Source organism: Phragmites australis, chromosome 11 (genome assembly GCF_958298935.1).
Source record: "Phragmites australis chromosome 11, lpPhrAust1.1, whole genome shotgun sequence".
Taxonomy (NCBI): domain Eukaryota; kingdom Viridiplantae; phylum Streptophyta; class Magnoliopsida; order Poales; family Poaceae; genus Phragmites; species Phragmites australis.
This window is the reverse complement of record NC_084931.1, coordinates 32459799-32482086: the sequence shown is the minus strand read 5'-3', so window position 1 is coordinate 32482086 and position 22288 is coordinate 32459799. Positions and strand designations below refer to the sequence as shown.

Sequence of the window (22288 nt, the reverse complement as noted above, 5' to 3'; positions counted from 1 at the left end):
TTATTATTCTTTCCGAGCTCTTTGAAGAACCACTGCATAAAGTAGCATGCTTCAGTTTCAGATGACAATATGTGGTTTGACTCTGACGACTCGCGCAAATATAATGGTTCTACAATAGCTTTGTATATCAAGGATATGTACAAAACTAGAAAATATATTTTATTTTATTCAGATGAGCGCAAACGCTATCTCTTGAATTCAATTCTTCAAGTCCCCCCATCTCTCTCTGTTTCTCTCTACTACGTACGAAGAAACATGGTACGAAATTGGCAGACATTCTTGTTTCAGTGATGCAGAGGTTCTGGGCCGCCAGGGCTCCGCCTCTTCGACTCGCCGCCGCCGACATCCTCCTCCACGCCCATTTCTTCTCGCCTTACCTTCCTGAAGTACCCCCTCACGGTCGCCGTCGCAGCCGCAGCTGCCGCCGCGTCCCTCCTCCCCCATTGCCGGCCGGCCTCAGTCGTCACCGCGGATGAAAGAACCAGGAGGACGCACAGCAGTGCTATGATACCGGCCAGGACGCTAACCTTCGCCATGTACACTCCACTGGATGCTAACCTCAGCGAGTCCCAGCAGCACGTACCTGCAAGTCAGCAAAAACGCACCTCGAGTCTGAGTGGTCAAGTAGATGCCCGACGCTACGCGAACGGCGCGGGTTTATATAGACGCGGCTGCCTCGCGCGCCCTCGAAGAGCCGCGCGGAGCTAGTGGAGGTCAGATCAATTTGGTCATTTCTGCAGTAGAGAAAATAATTTTATTAGGTTATAATTTTAATTTTAGTGAGTAATGATTATAGTCAATGAGATTAATATATTTATAAAAATATATGTTAGTAGGTCTTATGGATACAATATATGAAGAAGTTACTGCAGCCGTGACAAACTTAGATTGAATTGGAGAAGTTTTAGAAAGATTTGCCTCACCAAATAGTCCGATGTTCTAGGTGCTAAACTCACCGGATCATATTTGACAAAGGAGAGAGAAATATGAAGGCCTCACCGAAGGTCCGGTGATCAGAGAAGATACACACAAGAGTATTTTATCTAGAGAATGTTGCAACTATTAAAGTTGAAGATCAAAGCACCGGATGATTCGGTGATCAATATGTTGTACACACGGGACAATGAACAATGCAAAGAGGCAAAACGAAGATCAACGCATCGGATGATCCGGTGATGAAGGTTGTGCACATCGGAGCATTATTTCCAGAGAGGGTTGCATTGGCTCGATTGGCTGAATTCAATTCACCGGATAGTTTGGTGATGAAGTGATGTGCACCGGATGCATACACCGCAATTTATACAGAGAAGAAGAAAATATTCAAATGGTTCAGGATAACTCAACAAATAGTCCGGTGATAGAGATGATATATACACCGGAGTGTCCGGTATTCACAGAGTTTTGAGTGAGGTTCCAACGGCTAATTTGTGATAGTGTACTCACCGGATGATCCGATATTAGTACTATTGTTCTTACCGGATCATCCGGTGTTAACAACTTTTCTGAACTATTGGGTTAACGGCTAGTGCGTGAGTTTAAGGTTATAAATACCCCTCACTTGGCCATTTGAAAGTCCTAGAGTTCAGAAAAGTTCATGTACACCTTGGAAGATATTCAAGCCACCAAAGTACTTAAAATGATTATCAAAGACGATTAAGCATAAGATTAGTGAGTGATTAGTACTTATAGGCATAGAGAGAGTGTTGCTAGGTGATTATTGCCTAGAGAGTGAATCAACGAGTGATCCAACCTTGCACCAAGTGGTACGTCGGCACCTTGAAGTCTTGGTGACTCGTCAGCAAGCTTGTTGACCCTTCGACTTAGTGGGGAGCGACGACAAAGCGATTGTGTGGGAACGTGGAGACACTTGCCTTGGTGGCTCAAGCTCCAAAGTAATTACAATGACAAAAAATCAGAAGAGAGGCTATTGGTGAGACCTTACATTGGTGGCTTGATGGCTCATCCGGTGGATGTCTTGTCTTTGTGACTTGGCTCAAGAGCCGTGACCGGTACCGACCGGGAGCATATTCTTTGTAGAGCTCTAATGTGGAATAAGGGTGACATTCATATCATCGATATCACGAAAAAAAATCCTTTACCGAGTTTGCTCTCTCTACCTTATTTACGTTTCCGCATTTATACTATTATAATTTACCTTCTTAAATATGTTGCAAACGCTTTGATTAATAGAGTAGATATACTAGATAAATCTAGAATACATCTAGATAGAATTTGATATAGATTTATTTTATAATATTTTTAAAATCAAAATAGTTATAAGTATCCTAATTTATCTCATTTTAACGTGCTACCATCTCCTCATCTGCATTGTTCCACTGGTGCCGATCCGCGATAAGACGGCCGGCAACTGCGCACACAAATGTGGCACCCGATAGGCCGTCCGGCGCGGTGACTCGGACGTGTTTGGACTTGCTGGGAACTGATAAAGCAGCTAGAGCTGACCGGTCGACCGGCAGATGGCCGGAGAAACTAAATGGGCTTGCTCGTTGGATGTGCATGCCGCGCTCTGCCGACATGGAATGGCTCCGGTGGTGTGCTCGAGCTCTGACGGAAAGCTCACGCTTGAGATTAGGACACATCTCTTGGTCTCCGTACGTCCCTTGGATTTGTGGAGATGTGGTGGTTCTTTACGTGCTGTCCGGGGTTTGGCCTGCTGAGCAGATCTTAATTTTCAGGGCACAATCGAGAAAGGTTGATCGGCATTGAAAGTTTTCAGGGCACCATCTGAAAGGTACGTCAATGTGGTAAACAATTTCTGACCGAACACTGAAGCACTAAAGTATAACAAAGTGATTGCTATGAAACAATTCAACTCATCAATTAGATCTATATTAGGGAGTGATGCCTCTCCAAAAGGACATCAATTGGGGAGGGATACATCTCCTTCATTATGTATAAATATATAATCAATCAATAAAATCTACAAGAGTTTCTATTTCCATTCTATTGTGTATCGATTACTTTATAACATGTTATCATACACTTTGGTTCTATCTACACTAACAGGTCGATCCTTCACGCAGGGAACAGAAGCACATAGCTACAACGAAGCACGCGAGGTCGACCATAGATCGAAGAACATCACCTGCAAGACCACGATTTCCTCTGCACTTTGCGTTCTCCGGTCGACTGCGGAAACACCATCCTTTGTGACACACCCACCCTTCAGTGGCAACGCCAGATCTGGCAGTGTCCACTCTTTCTGAAGGCATCCACCTTCAGGTGGCCAGCTAGATCTGCACGACGCATGACGCGGCTCCTAAGGCCGCCATCGGCGACTAACCCGTGCGACCGCACCCCAAACTAGCCATCTCCCTACCATGCTGCCTCCCCTAATAGTGTCTCATCTAGATGCCGGCGCACCCAAGGCGGCACATCGGGTGGTGAGAAACCAAGTTAAAATGTATCTTAGTCTATATATGATGAGTGATTGATGTTGATTTGGTTTGATAATTTTGAGATTGTATGGGCATGATTATGTACTGCAATTATGATCATAACTAACTAAAGTTTTAGAGAAAATAAAGTTAACGTGTTTGTCTATGAGTCCAGAAAAATTGTACACACCAAATGGTTCGGCGCCTGAGTTTTTGAACATGCCCGATGGTCCGGCATCCGGACAGAATACACGCTGGAGCATTTCAAACCAGAGGCAGAATGAAGAGTACGCCGGATGGTCTGGCAATGGACAATAGTACACACTAGACCATTTCTTCCAGAGAGGTTGAAAATTGACTCTAGTGGACTTGTACTCGTTGGATGGTCCAACGCTTAAAGGAAAGAACGTCAGAGGCTTCACCGGGCTAATTCTTCCAAAGAAGTCTACAAAAATGATGGTCCTGAGGAGTTGCACACGCTGGATGGTCTAGCGATGAGATGATGTACATGTCGAACTAATTTTTTCTAGAAAGGTTACAAACAACATAGGTTGAGGACATTGTACATGCCAGATGATCCGACACTTAGGAGGAGTGAACACTAGATCATCCGGCATTCACGCTTTTTTAGAGATGTGTCATTTCTACAGGGATTTTGATTTCAACTAATTTGTGATGGAGTTAAATGGTGTTAGAAGTATATGTTTGCTTGTCTTATGATGTGTATGTAATGGATGCAACTTATCGGTCGACGGTGGGAATATCAAGGCTAAGCAGGGAGCTTGGTTCCAGACGATCGCAGAGGTCGGGCAGAGTCAAGGGTGATCCTAGCTGTGCATGAGGAAGTCAAGAAAAGTTTGTGAAGGTGTTTGAAGACGGCGTATTGACAAAGTCAAGCGAAGAGGATGCCGATGCAAGTGACAAGGCAGCCCGAGGGATCGAGAGCGGAAGAGATTTGCCGGCGGTCAAGATCGTAAGACAAAGTACATGTGTCATCATCAGGATGCTTGCATAAGGTGTATGCAAGTGACTGAAGACAAAGTACATGTGTCGTCATCAGGATGCTTGCATAAGGTGTATGCAAGTGACTGTGAGTCATGCTTTGAGATGCGTGAAAGGTGGTTTCCTGATTTGGCCATAAAAACTATAGGAGGATGGAGTGCATATGGCATCATCGTAAAGCTTGCATCGAGACGAGGCTAAGTCATGAAGGCACCACGGCCCTCCAATAAACGGAGAAAAAAATGGACAAAATCACCGCCATGGTAGGTGGGAGTGCTGTGAAGGGCGGTTTAGGGATAGGATTGCTTAAGGGTTTAGCAAACTCTCTAGGCCTATAAATAGAGGGGTATGGCTAGTGAAAACAATTAAGCCTTTGAGAGTTTTGAGAGACTTCCACTTGTGTTGTGTGGATAGGGAGAGAGGGAGGCTTAGGCTATGTTTAGGTGAGAGCTTTTGTGAGGAAAAATCTTTGTAATATGCTAAAAGAGGGTGTTTCTCTGAACTTAATGTGAGGAGCCATCTAAATTGTATTCTAATTAATTATCAGGAATGATCATTAACATAATCACACCCTCAACGATAAACCAGAATCCAATTTCGGTAGTCTCATCGCGTGTTTTGTGTCCAAGATCGGAACACATGTCTTTTCAATATATAATATCACAACAAAGCTTAAGAAAGAGCAAGTAATTAAATTATATTACAAGTTATAAAGCATTTAACCATTTATAATAATTTACATCAAAAGAAAGCTAGGAGGATAAAGAACAGATCGCCTCCTAACCAAAACTAGAAACTACGCTGCGAAAGATTAACACCTATCAACACCAAAAGTTAAGTGAATCCATATTCCCTTAGGCTCCACCTAAAAGCACCCCACACGAGTAGCTTGCACTACTCATTCCCACCACCTACATCGGTGGACGTGAAGTAGTCAAACACGAGCTCCTCCTCACCAGTAGAACCTGAAAGAGCAGCATGAGTATAAATATACTCGCAAGACTTAATCTATAAGGATTATGCGGTTAAGTCATTAGCAAGGAGTAGGCTACAAAGTTAAGTAAATTTGTATGTGTAAGCAACCTAGACACCTATGTGTGAGCATCTATACTCAACCAAAAGCACATTTCTACCCTGTAACCAACAATTTGAATATAAATATAACTGGAACCATCTCATGTAAGCAATAACCATAAACAACCATCCCACTATACCATACCATATCATACATCCCCAAATTCAGAAACTTTACAACCGATGCAAATTGATAGAAGCATGCTCATCACCGAGAGCGCAACAATTTGAATTATTTTTACATCCTATATGGGGTACTTCTGTATCTACACGACTCGAGGATCATTCGGCTCACGTGTCCACACAGGCCCATGTAAGGGGGTACTTGTGTCAACCTTTCTCAATAATCACTAATTATTTGAGCATGCACCGATAGATGCGGGGGTCATCCAAAACTACTCCCGCAGTAAATTGGATATCCCTACAAGCCTATTATGTCCACGACACCTTCGACTCGCACGCCAAAAGGCCACAACTACAAAGGTATTCGGCTTATCATTCTCATATGCGTTATGTAGTAAGAACAGAACGTGCTAAAGCCAACTACACCGATGGACGGTGTTTAAATAATGCAAGTGGTCTATGGCATCCGGGCCCCTCTTTCGAACTACCCCAAAAAACCCCTCCGGTGAAGAAGATACCCCTAGCACCGCACATATCTCACCTCATTCTCACCTCTTATACAACAAACATCATTATCACTGTGCTTGTAAACAATAAGTAAGCCCTAAACTCACGAATTTATGGTTACACCATCGCTCGACTTCTACCAAGGACCTGTGTATTGCTAAGTGTAGAACGATATTTTGGCATCAAATATATACAACAGCATATATAAAAAAAAAGAAAAAAAAAGAAAAAAAAACAGAGAGAGGAAGAGAGTGGCCCGGCCGGCCTCTCTCCTTTTGGGCCGGCCCGGCTCTCTTCTTTTCTCCCGGACCAAACCGGCCCGGCCCACTCCGGGCCACCTTATCCCCTCTCGCCCTAGGAGCCCCCGGCCGCTGCTGTTCCTCTTCCTTCTCCCTCTCTCGCGCCGCCTCTCTCCCTGGCAGGCGCGCCGCCTTTCTCGCGCTCGCCGGTTCGGCTGCGCCCGCACCTGGCCAAGTCGGCCCGCCTCCTGTTCCTCTTCCTCTTCCCTCTCTCGCGCCGCTCTCGTCGCCCGGCTGCCACGGCAGCAGCCTCAAAGCCGAGTTGCCCCCCTCCCCTCCATCTCTATCCCGTGCGTTTTGAGTGGATCTGGGTGGATGGAAATCGGTCTCCGGATTTTTCCCCAAATCCTAACCGCCTGGACTCTATCTCTTCCCCAAATCCTAGCGGTTTCGAGCTGATCTCCTCCCGTGGGAACCCCGGGCCACCTCTATAAAAGGCAGGGAGGGGGTGCCCGGGAAGGGGGATCAATCTTTTGGAGTTCGGCGGAAGCCCTGCTGCGCCAAGGTTTGCCGTCGTTGGTGTTCGCTGAACCACCGTGCGAACTCATCGCCAGGGCTCGCTGTCGCCGGATTCGTGTCGCCGTCGCACGGGCCCATTGCCGCCACCATCGAGTTCGGCATCATCGGCCTTCATCCTGCTCTCCATCAACCATGCCGATTGGCCGGAGGCCCGTGGCCGACGCCTCCCTCTCTGGTGAGCCTTAACCTCAATCCTCTCTCCGGTCCGCTTGCTTGTGATGCTGGCCGGCCATCGTGCCATGTATGCTCATCGTTATGTTGCGCTTATGCTTCTCCCCAGCCTTCGTGCTGTGGTGCTCTTTGCGGTCATGCTTATGTTCTAGATGATTGCTGTTGTAACATAGAAGCTAGCCGGTGCCACACCATGCTCAGTTGACCCCTGGCCATGGCCAAGTCGGCTAGCCTCTGACAGTGTTGGCGTCGTGCCGTGGATCTCTTGCTGTTCAGGCCGACTGCCGGTAAATTGATGTCGCGCAGCCCCTTTTCTCTGTATTGTTCTTGATGGAGATCGATTGCTCGACATTGAGTCGGTTCGAGCATGGTTTAGTTGCTGGTTTGTTTTACTGAGAAGTGGTCTAATCTTTTGATGGTTGTGGGCATTGGCATGTGATGCCCCCTCCCCTTTTTTTTCAGTATTGTCCCGGTGTTGTTTGGGCGCTGGCCTGGTGTTTTTTTTTTTAGTGCCGAGTAGTGGTCAATCGGCTGTGATCTTCATGGTCACTCCATCTATTGGTTGACTGTAGTTGCTTGACACATGCTGGTGATAGCTCAATCATATTGGTGCCCTACGATTACTTGTTCATGATTGATTCATGATTTCTGTTAGCTTCATCATTGTCCCTGGTGAATAGAAAGTTGATGTTGTTAGTTTGGTGTTGATGGTACTGGATATGCTGATAGTGCCTCAATCTTGCTTATGCTGCTGATCTTCCCCTGCCTTGGTTATTGTCGGTTGATGCTATGGCTACTTTACTCTCCCTGAAATTTACAAGCAACAGCATAAAAGAAAGGTGATTGCCCTTTTGCCTTTGTGGCTTATCGTCGCCTTTGTGGCTAACCAGATTATCGCCTTTGTGGCTGGAGCCTGCGTGGCCCAAACAGTGATCACCCTCGCCTTTGTGGTGTTCGCCTTTGTGGTGTGTTGCCTTGGGTCGGCCGATGAGGACAAGTCCGAGGCCCAAAGAGGAGTTAGTGAGTCAAGCACGGCGTCGGAGCTCCCGGTTGTGGCCATGCTGCTATTTTCGGTCGAAGCTACGTGTCGTGCCACGCTCCTAACCCATCTCTTCATAAAAAAACACAATTCTGAGGCCTATGTGGTCGATGATGACCCGGGATACATAAACAGTCCAAAAAGTTCATGCTAGACTGTGATCCCATTCTCTACTGCTTTTATTTCTAACGCTCACTTTGCTTGGTCTTTGTTGCGTGTGACTACAGCCTTGCAGACTCGGAGACGACCTCGGTATGACGACCGCCAGCGCACTTAATCGGAGGTAGCCCGAAGACGGGCGTAATTAACCGGAGAGCCCCACGAGGCCACGGGAACCAAGACAAAGCAATCGCCAAATCATGAAGATAGTCAGATAGCGTGTGCGTTTGAGGAGTAAAACAAGTGTAATCGAAAGATGTACTTTATGAATTCAATATGAATGAATAAAGTTACAATTCCATTACATTGTATCCTGTCTCTTGTATACTCTGTATACTGGCACGCCCGCAATATTACATACATAATTTCAAATACAAATTCAAACGCTAGACGTTTCGAATCCGCGAAACACTAAGCATTTCGAATAATTCTTAAGTTAGACATCAACAATGTTATCAAGACTACAAGAATATGTAACATCAACAATTCAAGGTAGAGGTAGTGCAAATCAATATAGGTTCTACCTAGCTAAACCCAACATCGACATCGCTAAACATGCAAACCTACATAAGAAATGACTTATCAATTTAGACTCCAATTAATTCAAACAAAAGGGTGTAATATGCTTAGATTCATGCCTTGCTGCCCTAGCGGTTGTCTGATACTACCCGCATAGCACTCACAGAACTCAGGAAGCTTGGCGTCGTCTTCACTTGCTTGGACCATCGGCGCAACGCTCTCAAAATAAATCAAGAATGCATTGTATAAATAATCAAATGATGTAAAAGCGTACATATTATGCATACTTGAATATTAATAGAGCATCGAGTTTCAAAAACATTTGCAAAAGACTGCCAAAAGATTATGGCTTCAAAGTTCAAAACCTCAGATAAGGTAACTTAAGTACATACAACCTTGAATGGCTATACAACCTTGAATGGCTAGCGGTCAGATCGATATGGAGGTGTCGGTCTGACCGTCGGCTTGCAGAAGGTTTTGACTTTTGGCGATCAGACTAATGGTATGTTAGTGGCCAGACCACCGTCTGGTGGTCAGACTGACCCTAGTGGCGGTCAAACCATGAGACTTTGCCGACAGCACCTTTCAAAAGTCGCCGATGAAGGTTCCGGTGATGCCTTCGATTGTGAAGGGTACCAAAACATTGTATGGGACTAATGGAGTGCTTCTAAAGTGATTTGGACAATATTCGCCAAGCTAAACTCAAAATACCCCATGGAGAAGCTCTAGGCTAAGGTTAAACTTGGGTCTAAATGGAATGGAGGCCAATTAGAGCTCGAGAATGACAGGAAAATAGTAGGGGATGCCTCTACTTGGCGTAGAGAAGGTTTCTATTGGAGGGGTTCACTTCGGGGAAGTTCTGATTTGGAGATTGGGCTCCGGGGTGGTGTTGGAGCTTGAGGTGGATGAACGCAGAGAGGAACTCCCCCGATGACGAGGATGAAGGGGATGAGCTAGAGAAAGCCTTCAGGGAGCTCGAGAAAGTTCCCTTCATCAATCTCCAATCATCGTGGACGTCGAGGTGATTTCTCACTCTCTCTTGGTGTGGGTGAAGGGTTAGTGAGAGTGAGAGTGTGAGAGAGAGTGAGTGTGAGAGAGTTGGCTGATTTCCTCAAGTGGAGTCTCTGCGTTGTGGCGGTCAGACCGCGGGAGGTGTCGATCAGACCGCGGGAAGTTCATGTGGCAAGCCTACATGACTGCCTCCTAGCGGTCAGACCGTGAAAGGGATCTTTGTTGAGTTTTCCTAAATTTGCCCCTCTTTTCTTTCTTCTTTCTTTTCTTCTTTTCTCTAAGGTATTTAAGATTTTCCTATCTCTTCCTAAATCATTTCCACTCTAAAAATATCCAAAATAATAATTAATCATATAAAACATAACGCCATAATGACTATGCATGCTTAATTGTGTAATTAGAATTTTGAGATTCAGCAAACTCAGGGAGAAGGTAATAGTGGTGGAACGGGAAAGATTTCTCCATAAATGGAAACAAACTTCGTTGAAATCCATCGACAGAATGGGAAGGCAGCATTAGACCTTCACATGAACTGGTAGTCAGACCATAGCTAGGCTCGGTTAGAACGCGGGGATGACGGTTAGACCGAAATCTATATAGAGAGTTTTGAGCTTTGTCGGTCGGACTGACATTATGCCAGCGGTCAGACCACCGACTAACGGTCAGACCACCAAGGAACAGAGAGCTTTTGGGCTCTAAACGACTCTGGTGGTCGAACCGGTAGATCAACAACGGCCAGACCGTCAAGAGTATGGTTCTCCCAATTGGATAGTTTCTAAGTGCAATCCTTTGGGAACAAATTCCTCATTCAACTTGGTAATGATTATAAACATGTGACACACTGTAATTATGCAAAATTTCAATGACATTTAGAAGTTCACAAAAAGTTAAGGATATTCAGAGCGTATTTTATCCCCACACTCCCAAATTGCTTCATCCTCGGTGTTGTTGCTCCATTAGACTTTGATGAACTTAATAGAGTGTCATCGAGTCTTGCGTTCCGCTTTATCCAAGATTCGAATTGGTCGCTCGTAATATGAGAGATCTGGTTGCAATTCTTGATTTGCAACCTCAATGACTTTGGTTGGAATTTGAAGGTATTTCATAAGTTACGAGACATGAAACATGTCATGGATAATGGAGAGGGATAGAGATAGGTCTAATTGATAGGCCACCTCTTCACGCCGATCAATGATTTGGAAAATCCTTACATAACGAGACGCCAACTTCCCTCGGACTTGAAAGCGTCGGACCCCTTTGACAGGCGACACCTTGAGATATACGAAGTCTCTAATATCAAACACAAGTTCTCATTAGCGACAGTCTGCATAGATCTTCTATCGGGACTGAGCCGTGAGGTGACACTTGAGAATAGCCAGAACATGTTGTTCTGCCTCTATGACCAAATCCGGTACTAGAAAAACCCATTCGCCGGATTCAAACTAATTTAATGGTGTTTGGCATCTTTGGCCATAGAGAGTTTCAAACAACGACATTCCAATGCTCGACTGATAACTATTGTTGTAGGAGAACTAGGCGAATGGCAAGCAAATTTTCCACTTCTTCCCATATGTGAGAGCACAAGCTCGCAACATATCTTCTAGAATCTGATTCACCCTCTCAGTTTGACCGTAAGTTTGAGAGTGGTAGGCAGTGTTATGGAAGAGCTCGGTTCCCATGGATTCATGAAGGCTTCCCTAGAAATATGAGGTAAACTGAGTGCCTCAATCGGAGATAATCTTCCGGCATCCTGTTACTTTTCCGACGTTGTTTAAACCGCAAGTTTCGTTATTCTCCGTATATCTTATACATATTGTAGCATACATTGTGCATTTTATTTATGCTCATCATTGCACCTACTCTTCTTTAGTGAACGAAGAACCAGAGTGTGTCGCGATCGTAGTTGAAGGCGACGCCAATCTGCGTTTTACGAGTGTTGCGCGGGTAGCATAAGGCAAACGCCTGAGCATTAAGGCAAGTATTTAAGAATACTTCTCCCATTAATTTGTATCATATGCATCATATGTGATAAATTACGCTTTATGTATGTTATGCATAAGTTCGAGTTGATGTAGAGTTTATGATGGGTAGAATCTATGTTGATGCACTAATTCTCCTATCTTGCATAATTATTTATTTGTATCCTTGTAGCCTACGTTCAATATAATGGTGTCTAACTTAAAATGTTATTCGTGATGTTTAGCAAGTGCTTAGTTCCTCGGTAAAAATCGAGCGGTGAAATGTTTTATCGTTCACGAGCATAAGCTTTAATTACTTGCATAATGATCATAATTATGGGTTGATGGTGTTGGTTGGATGAGTAGGGTGGATGAGGCGAGATGTGAGCAGTGTTAGGGGTGTTTGTCCTGCTCAGATGTGGAGTTTTCCTGGGTAAGTTGGGATAGAGACACGGACACCGTAGATCACTTGCATTATTTAAACACCTATCATTGTTGTAGTGGTTTTAGCACTTTTCGTGCTTACTACATGTCGTATATGGGAACGATAAGCCGATTATCTTTGTAGCTGTGACTTTTTGGAGTGCGGTCGATGGTGTCGGGTATGAGGCTGGTTAAATCAGACTCCAAGTCGTTCTCAAGTCGAACTCTAAATTCAGTTCGAAGTCTGCAGACACCACATTAATAAAATATGCATAACTTTCGTATATGGAGTCCAATTGAGGTTTTCTTGTATTTTCTAGAAAGCTTACGATGAGCCATTTCTAATGGATTTAGTCACACCCCTATATTCCTTGGAAATTAATCAGAATCGAAGAAATAAGGTGTTGTATCACCATTTTGGGACGTGTCGGGCCTTGTAAGCGTGTTGAGGTCTAAGCCCAGGTTGTGTGAGCCCCTCTCCATGGCCACACAACCCTTGGTCGACCTCTTTACATTTCCCTCTCATATATTCAGTAGGGGCCATGTTTAGACTCGGATTTTTCTTAGATTATTCTGCCATGTTGCAGTTTTGCCAATTGTTCAGTTTGAGAAACTTCACTTTGTGAACTTCATCTATATTCACAATAATAATTCAGATTACATCCTCTATTCTCTTGCTTGTGTTCTCGATCACATGTAGGAAAAACCTTCTTGATGAGATCAACCGTGTTCGGCACGATTGATAACCACGAAGTAGTGGTATAGTGGTTGTGAGAGTTTTCGATCTGTTCTCGCCGGAGCCTTTAAATTATCAACGTAAAAACTCCACGAATCAACATATCATATTATTTTTTGAAAGATCGAGCCATACTTCCATCATCCACCTTGCTCCCTTTCATGGCATGGACATGCATTCATGTTAGCCATGAACTTGAGCAAAAGAAAGAAGAAGGGGATGAGAGGGATGCATGAGCTCACCTTGACCCCTTGCCCGAAATGGCATTAGAGGTCCAAGGTGGCCTCCCCTTGCCTATTTATACTACATGATTTCCATCCTATTTGCATTTTCCCTCTAATTTTCCTGGCATGGTAAATTGGGTGGTGTTGACACCTAGGATTGCCAAATTCATTTGGCATATTTGTGATAATGTGGTTTTGACACATAAACCAGTTAGATGGCAATGAGGATATTTTGGTAATTTCGGTTATGGCATTCTTGTAATTTTGGGGAAATTGGAAGCTAAGTATGAGGCTAAAAAATCATTCTTGTATTGGAAATGTGACTCTTTTGTGTTTTGAACCCTTCACAAAGATTATACTTTTGCAATTTGGTCCTTGGTGTAGTTTGCATGGCATTTGTGGCTCGATTTTGCTATTTCTGAAATTTTAGGTGTTTTTCTAAAAAAGATCATGGCTTGGAAAAGTCAAAGTCGAATTTCCGATATTTGGCTCGTTTATTGGATTTTCTGTGATTTCCTAAAATGCCATGATCATTTACTTGTCCGCTAAAAATAATAGTCACAAATAAATGGCTATATGAAATTTAGTAAATTTACCCTCCTAGAAAAAAATGCTATCTTCCAAGAAGCAGACATTTCTTTTAGAAATACCACTTCTCATGTACGTACGTACGTATGTGTGTGTGCATACGTATGTAATTATGAGACAACCACATGAAAAATGCAATTGTATGTCACGACCAAAGACTTGTAATATATTTTTTTTTGGGAAATGCCAACGAACCTGTACTTGTACATCTATGAATGAATGTATGCGTGTATGTAAGAATGACATCAGTAATGGGTTGAGAGTTAGAAAGGTCTGGGTTCCATTCTAACCAGCTGCAGTGAGCTCTCGACTACTGGTAGCACAACGAACGCGAATACGTTCAACGTGTTCACAACACCATGTGAACAGTCACTGGCACGCTCTAGAGAGGTCTAAAAACCTGGTGTGTCATAATAGGAGTATACTCGTTTTTTAAGGGTAAAATAGCAAGTAGTTAATCGTTAAAGATTAGCTGGTGCAGGCCGACAAAAGTCATCGTAAATATGGGCCAACGCTAACAAGATTAGACAACCAGGCCAGGCCGGCCTCATGCCGACACCCTGGTTAAAACACCAAACAAGGGCTGAAGGCCCCTAGGTAACAGCGTAGGCTTGTCAAGCCCATCCAATCTCTCGCTCTGGTCATCAATCGCTCATCCAGATCTTCTTTACTCTCCTTCTGCGAGCGTATTTGACTTACGTTCTGTGATTTCTTTGGTACGTAATTCAGTAAATCAAATATATTTTGAACGAAAATAAAGTAAATTGAACCTTCGGTATTCCTTTCAGAAAACAAGGCTACTTCCATTTATCTACAGGCAGCAAGCAAGTGGTTTTGGAAGAGGAAAATAACGAGGTAGGTGCAGTGTTTGATCCAAGTACTGTTGATGATGCATGCAATTTCGTATGCATGGAATAGTAAGAGATCAGAACACCCACGGCGCCGTCGACGTGTTTCCCTGCGTGCCGGCGTTCCATTGGGACAGCCAATCTGAACCCCGTGAGGCTCACGTGAACATGCACAGATGCACTTCGCGGTCGCGTTCGCTGCAACAAGCTAAGGAGATAACGAAAGCGACGTCTCGGTTAGGTCACTCGGTAGTGTGCAACTAGCTATGGACATAGGTGCTTACATGAACAAGGTATGCCTGAAACGAGAAGCTGTTTTATCTTAGTGGGCAATGTGGATACTGTGGATGACCTAAAACAAGAGAAGGTATGATGAGGTAATGGTGTCTATGAGATAGATAATATAGTGAGTTTGAGATATGGCATTCCGCAAATACTCCATTGCAAGTATTGTAAGGTTAAGACATCGTTAACTTGTGTGGGAGAAGCCTCCCGCAAGGTGGATCAAATACAATCATGATAATGAGTTCTATAAAAACTCTACTAGCGTGACGAATTATATGTTTCCAGATGAGTATGGAGAATTTCATGACGTGCCTATTGTTGGGTATGCCGAGCCGGTGCTGTCGAGATGATCTAGGTCGTAGCTGCAGCTGCCAGCACGGTCGGACATGACTGACACGTCGGTACTTGCGCCCACAGATCGAGTCATCACCATCAGACTGGCCCGGCGGGGTAGCGTCGCGATGTACGATGAATATTGGCCGGGTTCGACGGAACGCGTCACCAACAGGCCGGCCGGACTACAGCTGGCCAAGCTGAGCAAATGTGCTCTCCTGGCGTTGCATATGCGTTCCTTATCAAAGAGCTTTGACGTGAACGCACACTTGCCTTTTTATTTTACAGCTGCATTGTCCTGGGATTCGTCGTACGTTGATTAGCACGAGTGGCACAAAGGATGCCACGTAAAAACAACGGCGGCGCCGCGGCGGACCGGGTCGATGGATACGGCCGGACGGCGCCGTACGCGCGCCCGGCTCAACGCGCACGCATTGATTCGTTCGAGCTTGACTCCGATGTTTGGAGCCAATAATTTGCCGGCGGCCCGATCCGACGCGTGTTCGAGGACCCGCCGCGCGCGGTGCCGCGGCTAGACGCATGTCGGCTGGTTCGCGAGGCCGAGGGACCGCGCCGGAGGGGCCAGAAGCCGGAGACGTCCTCCTGGGCTCGAATCCACCGACACGGTGGACCTCGCCTCGGCTCCGGTAGGTTCTCCGGCCCGGTGGTGACCACGTTGGTTCGGTGGCAGCTGTTGTTGATGCCATGACATGCACGCTACGCACTTACGCAAGTACTGTTGCTGCAACGTGTGTGTACTCCATGGAACATGAACTACTGCGTACGTGAACTACGCAAGTTCATCTCTGGATCCGATGCTGCGTACGTGAACTACTGCAAGGTGTCTGACGGGTCGATGTAAAAATTTTGGTTGCGAAACAACCGTATCGCTTTCCACCGTCGTGATCAACCTGAGTGTCGCTGTTTAAACATGTCACAACTATTCATTTGCATATCGAATTGTAATCGTTATACCTCCAGAACGTTATGGTATTGGATTTACTGGATATCTGTTCGTTTTTTCTGTCCAAAGATCGGTGTCAACTTTTGTGCATGCTTCCTCGACCTCGAGTTTGCTTGATGTATCTCTGGCCCGTATGTATCGTACACGGTACACCAAAGCCATGAGCCGTTGCTGTATGTTACAGTATGGGCATTACGGCGCGAAGCTAAATACAGCCAAACGAAAATTAACGCAGTGCTCTACAGTCTACACGTACGTACGAACGGTAGTTTTAGCGTACTTCTGGACGCAAGGTCATCGTGTCACATTCAAAGGAGCCAGACATGCACGTCGTTTTAGCTTTGAAGTAATAGTAACCTCAATGGGAAATCACGAAGGCGACCGTTTCATTTTTTTTTCCCCAAATGGGGTGGGATTTCTATTAAACTGGAAGCACATTACATCCCTAACTTACAACCAAGTCCTTAAAAGAAAAGAGAATAAAAAAGTACACCATGGCAACATTCTCTGTGGAGCATCCCATCGAACGCTGTAACGCTCTACCGCACGGATGCAACGATACAGTCACTGATGTAGAAGCTCAACCCTCTAGTCAACCTTAGCGACGAGCCCCAAACCTTGGAAGAAACCACAAGAGCCAAGTCTCAGGCCAACTGTCAAGACGCATCTGACACACTGAATGAATATTGGCGATGTCGTCGTCGAAATCGGTCAAGGAAAACAGATCGGGCATCGTCGGAGAGAGGTCCGATGACCCGAAAGCAGATCAAACTTCACCGGAGCAACCCCTGATAACCCGAAGACAGGAACAAACACCCAGAGGATCAGGAGCATCCCTCACCCAAACGCAAGAACCCTACCTATAAACCTATCACAGTTGTCATCGATGAGCTCATGTAGGCCGAAGACACCACTGGAGAGAAGCATGACATATGCACGGTGTAGATCCAAATGTTGCCACACTTTCCTACTGTCAACTCCCAAATCTGATGCTCCTAAAACAAACTCCTACAAATCGGTGACCCGATAAGATCAGCAGCAGGCCGATAGGCCAGAAACGGCCTGCCAACATGTAGCACCACTGGCAAAACACTGGTGATCTAGTAGACTATCAAACCCATACGCATACACAAACCTAACAGAAACACCTTCGTAAACGCATACACAACACCTATCACACCTACACATCCACGGGTGCTTTTGCCACGGCCACCTCCATCGACGGCACCGGCCCCCACACGTCCATGGGGTCCCCACCCGCCTCCACCGCCCATGCCGTGATGAGCAGGGATGGGGTCCCCAGTAACGCGAGGGCGGTGACACCACAGCGAGGGCTCCAGGACGGCATAAAATGAAGTGAGATCGGGGAAGGCGGGAAGCTTTATTGACATACTCATTGGACCACCTTCGAGGCCATCGATGACGAATCTGGTGACGAGAATGGCGATAGAGACTGCGAAGGCCATGGCGGCGATAGGAGATACAACACCCACACAAACCTCCACCTTGGGCCAACTCAGGTCACGTTGGAGAAGACGAAGGCATTGAGATTGCGGACACCCCAGGCGTGGGAGAGCCGCACTGTCTCCTCCAGGGCGCGCTGCCCGGCCTCATGGCCGCCCAGCAATGGCAGCCTGCGCGCACGCCCATCGTGCATTCCCGTCCATCACCATCGTGGGGCGGCCCGAGGGGCGAAGGCGAGGCTCAGTGTGGCCGAGCGAGCGGTAGGACAAGTGATGGGGCATGATGGCCGGTGGCGCGGTATGACGTAGGTGGTGGAGGCTGGCAGTATCGTCGAAGGCTGATACGGTGAGCAAAGGCGTCGAGTAACCTAGAACTATACTACTGCTATATAAGGGAAGGGTCTCTTGCCCTGCACAACGCGGCCGGTGTGCCGAAGACGGAGGAGGGCCACGTCGGACCCGTCCAGATCTCCTTTTACTGTAGCACGAGGCTATCCGAGAGGCCATGCATAAAATATAATATCTTGGGAGCTAAATCAAAAGCAACGACATCTTGGGATTGCATCACAGTTCACAGGGTAATACCGCTGCACACATACGTGCAACACATACTCGAAATGCATGCTGTAGCACATTGGTTTCGATGAGCTGAAATGTCTACGTATGCATGCCTGAACTAAGTCACTAGCCAAGTGTGGACTGCAGAGAAACTATGGATTTGGAAGCAACTATGGATTTTAGCCCGTGGTATGGACCGTGGATTTGGTAGTAATGGTCGGTGTTAAATATGGCTCTGCCTTTTTTTTTTCTTATAAGACCAAACGGGCTGAGACGTCAAATTTTGTTATCAAAAGGTGAGCTGAATTCCAACTCGTGGTCGAAAGCTACGAGCTACTAGGATAAACAAATGCTCAGACAATATAGTGACATAAACAATATCAGTGAATAAAAGAACCTGAGAGCCCATTGGCCCAATAAACATATCCTTAGACATGATGCCTTCTTTAACAACATTTAGCCCAGGGAAGTTAAGTAAACAATGAGAGTCCATTGGAAATGAATTATTGTACTCAAAACTACATCATGTGCCATTGTCTTCTAGTACTGAAATTCTGAAACAGCTGTGTTCATCGAGTTTGATGATCTGAACTAAAAAAAGGTGGGAGAAAAACTAAACATATCTTGTCCAGCTCAAATTTAAAAAGAAAATTAACTAAAACACTCATCCGCATTGTTCACTCGTCCTGCAGATTAGCAACGGACAGAGTCACGCAAACTTGACTCATCGCTGGTGTGGTGACGCATGTGGTGGACTCCAGTGGGTTGCCTTGCCTTTGCCTCTGGTGCTGTGCCCACGTAGGCGATGGCTACTCCATTTGTAAGCTGTTATTCAGACCGAAATGCAATGTGATCAGTTGTCCTTGTACCAGATCCATTTTTTGTTGTACACCGCCACCCCCGTCGACAACGACCCAAGCACCGAGTTAGGGGCAGTTTGAGGTGCTGTGTTTGCTCCAGTTGCACAGTGGAATGGAATTTAGCTTGTTAGAAGAATCTTATTGGTTTTAAGATTTCACCGCTCTACTCAATAGAAGATGTTTTTTATTGAACAATATATTCAAAATCATACGTTCGTATTACTGTATTTTTATGCTAAACAATATGTGATTTTAGGTGATTGAGAGAGAAATTTTAAGGCGAGCGAGGAATAGTGCCTCCCAAGATGTTTTTTAACATATGTTTTCTAATCTTTAGTCACCTAAAATCGGAGAGACATGTGACGTTGAACTGAAAAAGTCGGTGAGGTTTAGCGGTGGGGGGTTCAATTTCCAGCGAAACTCTCCATCAATGGGCTTAGAGAGAGCTCTTGGGGAGGGAGGAAGCCCGATAGAGGAGGCGGGCGCGGGGCGGAGTGGGAGGACGACTAGTGGGTGATGCTGGGGTCGGGGCGAGCGGAGATGACCCGACGAAAGCCGAGTAAGTGCGGTGGCAGATGACGCCGATGGATCCGACGGTGGGAGCGTCGTCGGAGACTGGTGGAGCAGGATGAGAGGCGGGGGACAAGCACATGGAAGGCGGGCAAGGCAGCGGAGGACGTCGCACGAAGGAAGAAGAATAGAGCTGCTCTAGACAGAGGATGAAGAGAAGATGGTGACGTTGAATTTTTATAGTATGGGGAGGGTGTTGATTGAAACTAACACCGTTTTTAGCGGGCAAAGAATAGCATCATCTTTTTTATATAGCTAAAACATTCAAAAGTAGGATTAAGCAAGTACACCTACTCTTAGAAGTCACTGCAGTGCTAAATAGAGTCTCACTTATTATGCAAAAAAAACTAATTAAAGGTGCATGACCTAATGCTTGTTAAGAATATGTCTGTACTTCAAATCACTCGTTAGCGCAACTTATGCTGCTCCGGCCGCCTATATATTCAAGGCCATCGCCGCATCGTATCACCACAAAGTGCAAACGTGAAACACAGCAACGCCTCCCCTGCCTCGCTAGCAACTCCCCTGTTCCTGCTCTGTTTCGCTTACTGCAGCTGAGCTCTGTTGTTACTACGTACACAAGGAGGAACAGTACCTTAGCGTTCGCTAGCCATGGTTGTGATAACGGCGCCCAGCTCGGTCGACCAGATCCCGCTGATGAGGTGCCCCAAGGACAATGCAGGCCAGTCGGCCGCCGCCATACCGTCCGTCGACCTGTCGGCGCCGGGCGCGGCGGCGGCAGTGGCGGACGCGTGCCGCAGCGTGGGGTTCTTCAGGGCGACCAACCACGGCGTGCCGGCTGGCCTCGCCGACGCGCTGGAGGCCCGGGCGATGGCGTTCTTCGCGCTTCCCCACCAGGACAAGCTGGACATGTCCGGCGCCGCCCGCCCCTTCGGCTACGGCAGCAAGAGCATCGGCTCCAACGGCGACGTCGGCTGGCTGGAGTACCTCCTCCTCTCCGTCGGCTCCAACTCCGTTCTCAGCTCCTCCCTGCCGCCCTCACTCCGGTAAGCCAGCATCACCATTGATTATTTGTTCTTGGTTCTTCTCCGTGCATGTTTCCAGAATGAAAGAATCAAAACTTGGTGCATGCACGTGCAGGATGGCATTGGAGGAGTACACGGCTGCGCTGAGGGAGGTGGGCGGACGGGTGCTGGAGCTGATGGAGGAGGAGCTCGGTCTCGACCGGGAGCTGCTGCGGAGGATGGTGGTGGGGCGGGAAGGCAGCGACGAGATGGTGCGGGTTAACTACTACCCGCCCTGCCCCCCGGCGCCGGGGGACTGCGGCGTGACGGGGTTCGGGGAGCACACGGACCCGCAGATCATCTCCGTGCTCAGGTCCAACTGCACCGCGGGTCTTCAGATCAAGCTCAGGGACGGTAGGTGGGCCCCTGTGCCCCCCGACCCGGAATCCTTCTTCGTCAACGTCGGAGACTCGCTGCAGGTACTACTATATTTTGAACGCTTTTCTTGTGCATGCATGTTTCTGCTGCACATTGTTCACTCGGTGCTCTTTCTTCTTCGATGCACCTGTTGTTAAAGACTTCACATGCATGCATGTATCCTTGAAGAAGCTCAAGTCACTAATCGATTTTGTTATGAGCAGGTTCTGACGAACGGGCGGTTCAGGAGCGTGAAGCACCGGGTGGTGGCGCCGGAGGGGACGCAGTCGCGGCTATCGGTGATCTACTTCGGCGGCCCGGCGCCATCGCAGCGGATCGGGCCGCTGCCGCAGGTGATGCGGGACGGGGAGCAGAGCCTGTACAGGGAGTTCACGTGGGGCGAGTACAAGCGCGCCGCGTACAAGACCCGCCTCGGCGACCACCGGCTCGGCCCCTTCGAGCTGCGCGCCATGCTGCCCAGCGAGCCCGCAAACAGCGCCGATCCGCAGCACTGCAGTGGCAGCTCCTGCATGCAACAGCAGAAGCAGCAGGTGGCACAAGTGTACTAGCACAGGCGAACAGCCAGCCACTACTGGTACTGTTGATCTAGGCTAGGCTCCTACAAATATTCTCCTGCACGGCTAGCTGCACGTACCCCCTGATCGATCGACCTCGCCTTTTGTTTAATCCATATCGGGTAACTGTGTGGAGTAGTTACTGGCTCGCTTGGCCGGGCCAAGACTGGCACACTGGCACCTGCCCTTCAGTCCTTTGCAGGCTCTGCTCCTCTGTGCCTGATGACCACTGCGTGTACATGATCCTTGTAACTTCCAGTAGTAGTAGTCGTTGTTTGCATGTATGCTGCCTCTTTTGTGCCTTACCTTTACCGGCAGCCAGAGGCAGGCGCTAGCTTTGCTAATCACTGCTTGGTGCACCGAACGTGTTCGTACGTAAATAGGCAGCTCATGCAAGTAGTCTCCGTGTATGTAACGGTCTCTATGACTGTATGGTTCTGGAAGCTCTTATAAATGGTAACGTTGTGAAGTGTTCGACCCAGCTTCATTGTTTCGTTTTAGCATGTGTTTGCAACAGAACATTGCTCTGAAAATTATTTTGGGATTCAGTTCGATGAATCTGGTCGTGCCACTGGTGGATAAAAGATCGTACTACTGTTATATTGACGCACGGATTCACGCGTGGTTCATCTGGTGATGTGATCGAAGACGGGACTGGCTGCGTGCTGCGCGTTTCCCGTGTCTCCGCCGATCTTGCCTG

At 46.9% G+C, this 22288-nt stretch overlaps 1 protein-coding gene across 1 annotated transcript; it reads left to right on the top strand.

Moving 5' to 3' along the window:
- Nucleotides 1-20118: 20118 nt before the first annotated feature.
- LOC133884252 (gibberellin 2-beta-dioxygenase 3-like) lies at nt 20119-22057 on the top strand. The gene is made up of 3 exons (XM_062323606.1): nt 20119-20638; nt 20733-21075; nt 21238-22057. The coding sequence occupies exons 1-3, from the start codon at nt 20244-20246 to the stop codon at nt 21580-21582; spliced, it is 1083 nt and encodes a 360-aa protein (XP_062179590.1). The 5' UTR covers nt 20119-20243; the 3' UTR covers nt 21583-22057.
- Nucleotides 22058-22288: the final 231 nt, after the last annotated feature.

Excerpts from the sequence above, each read along its gene's own strand:
- LOC133884252 (XM_062323606.1), top strand. The coding sequence starts at position 20,244 with ATGGTTGTGATAACGGCGCCCAGCTCGGTCGACCAGATCCCGCTGATG. Across the intron at positions 20,639-20,732 it reads TCCCTGCCGCCCTCACTCCG|GATGGCATTGGAGGAGTACA; the intron begins GTAAGCCAGCAT and ends ATGCACGTGCAG. Across the intron at positions 21,076-21,237 it reads ACGTCGGAGACTCGCTGCAG|GTTCTGACGAACGGGCGGTT; the intron begins GTACTACTATAT and ends TGTTATGAGCAG.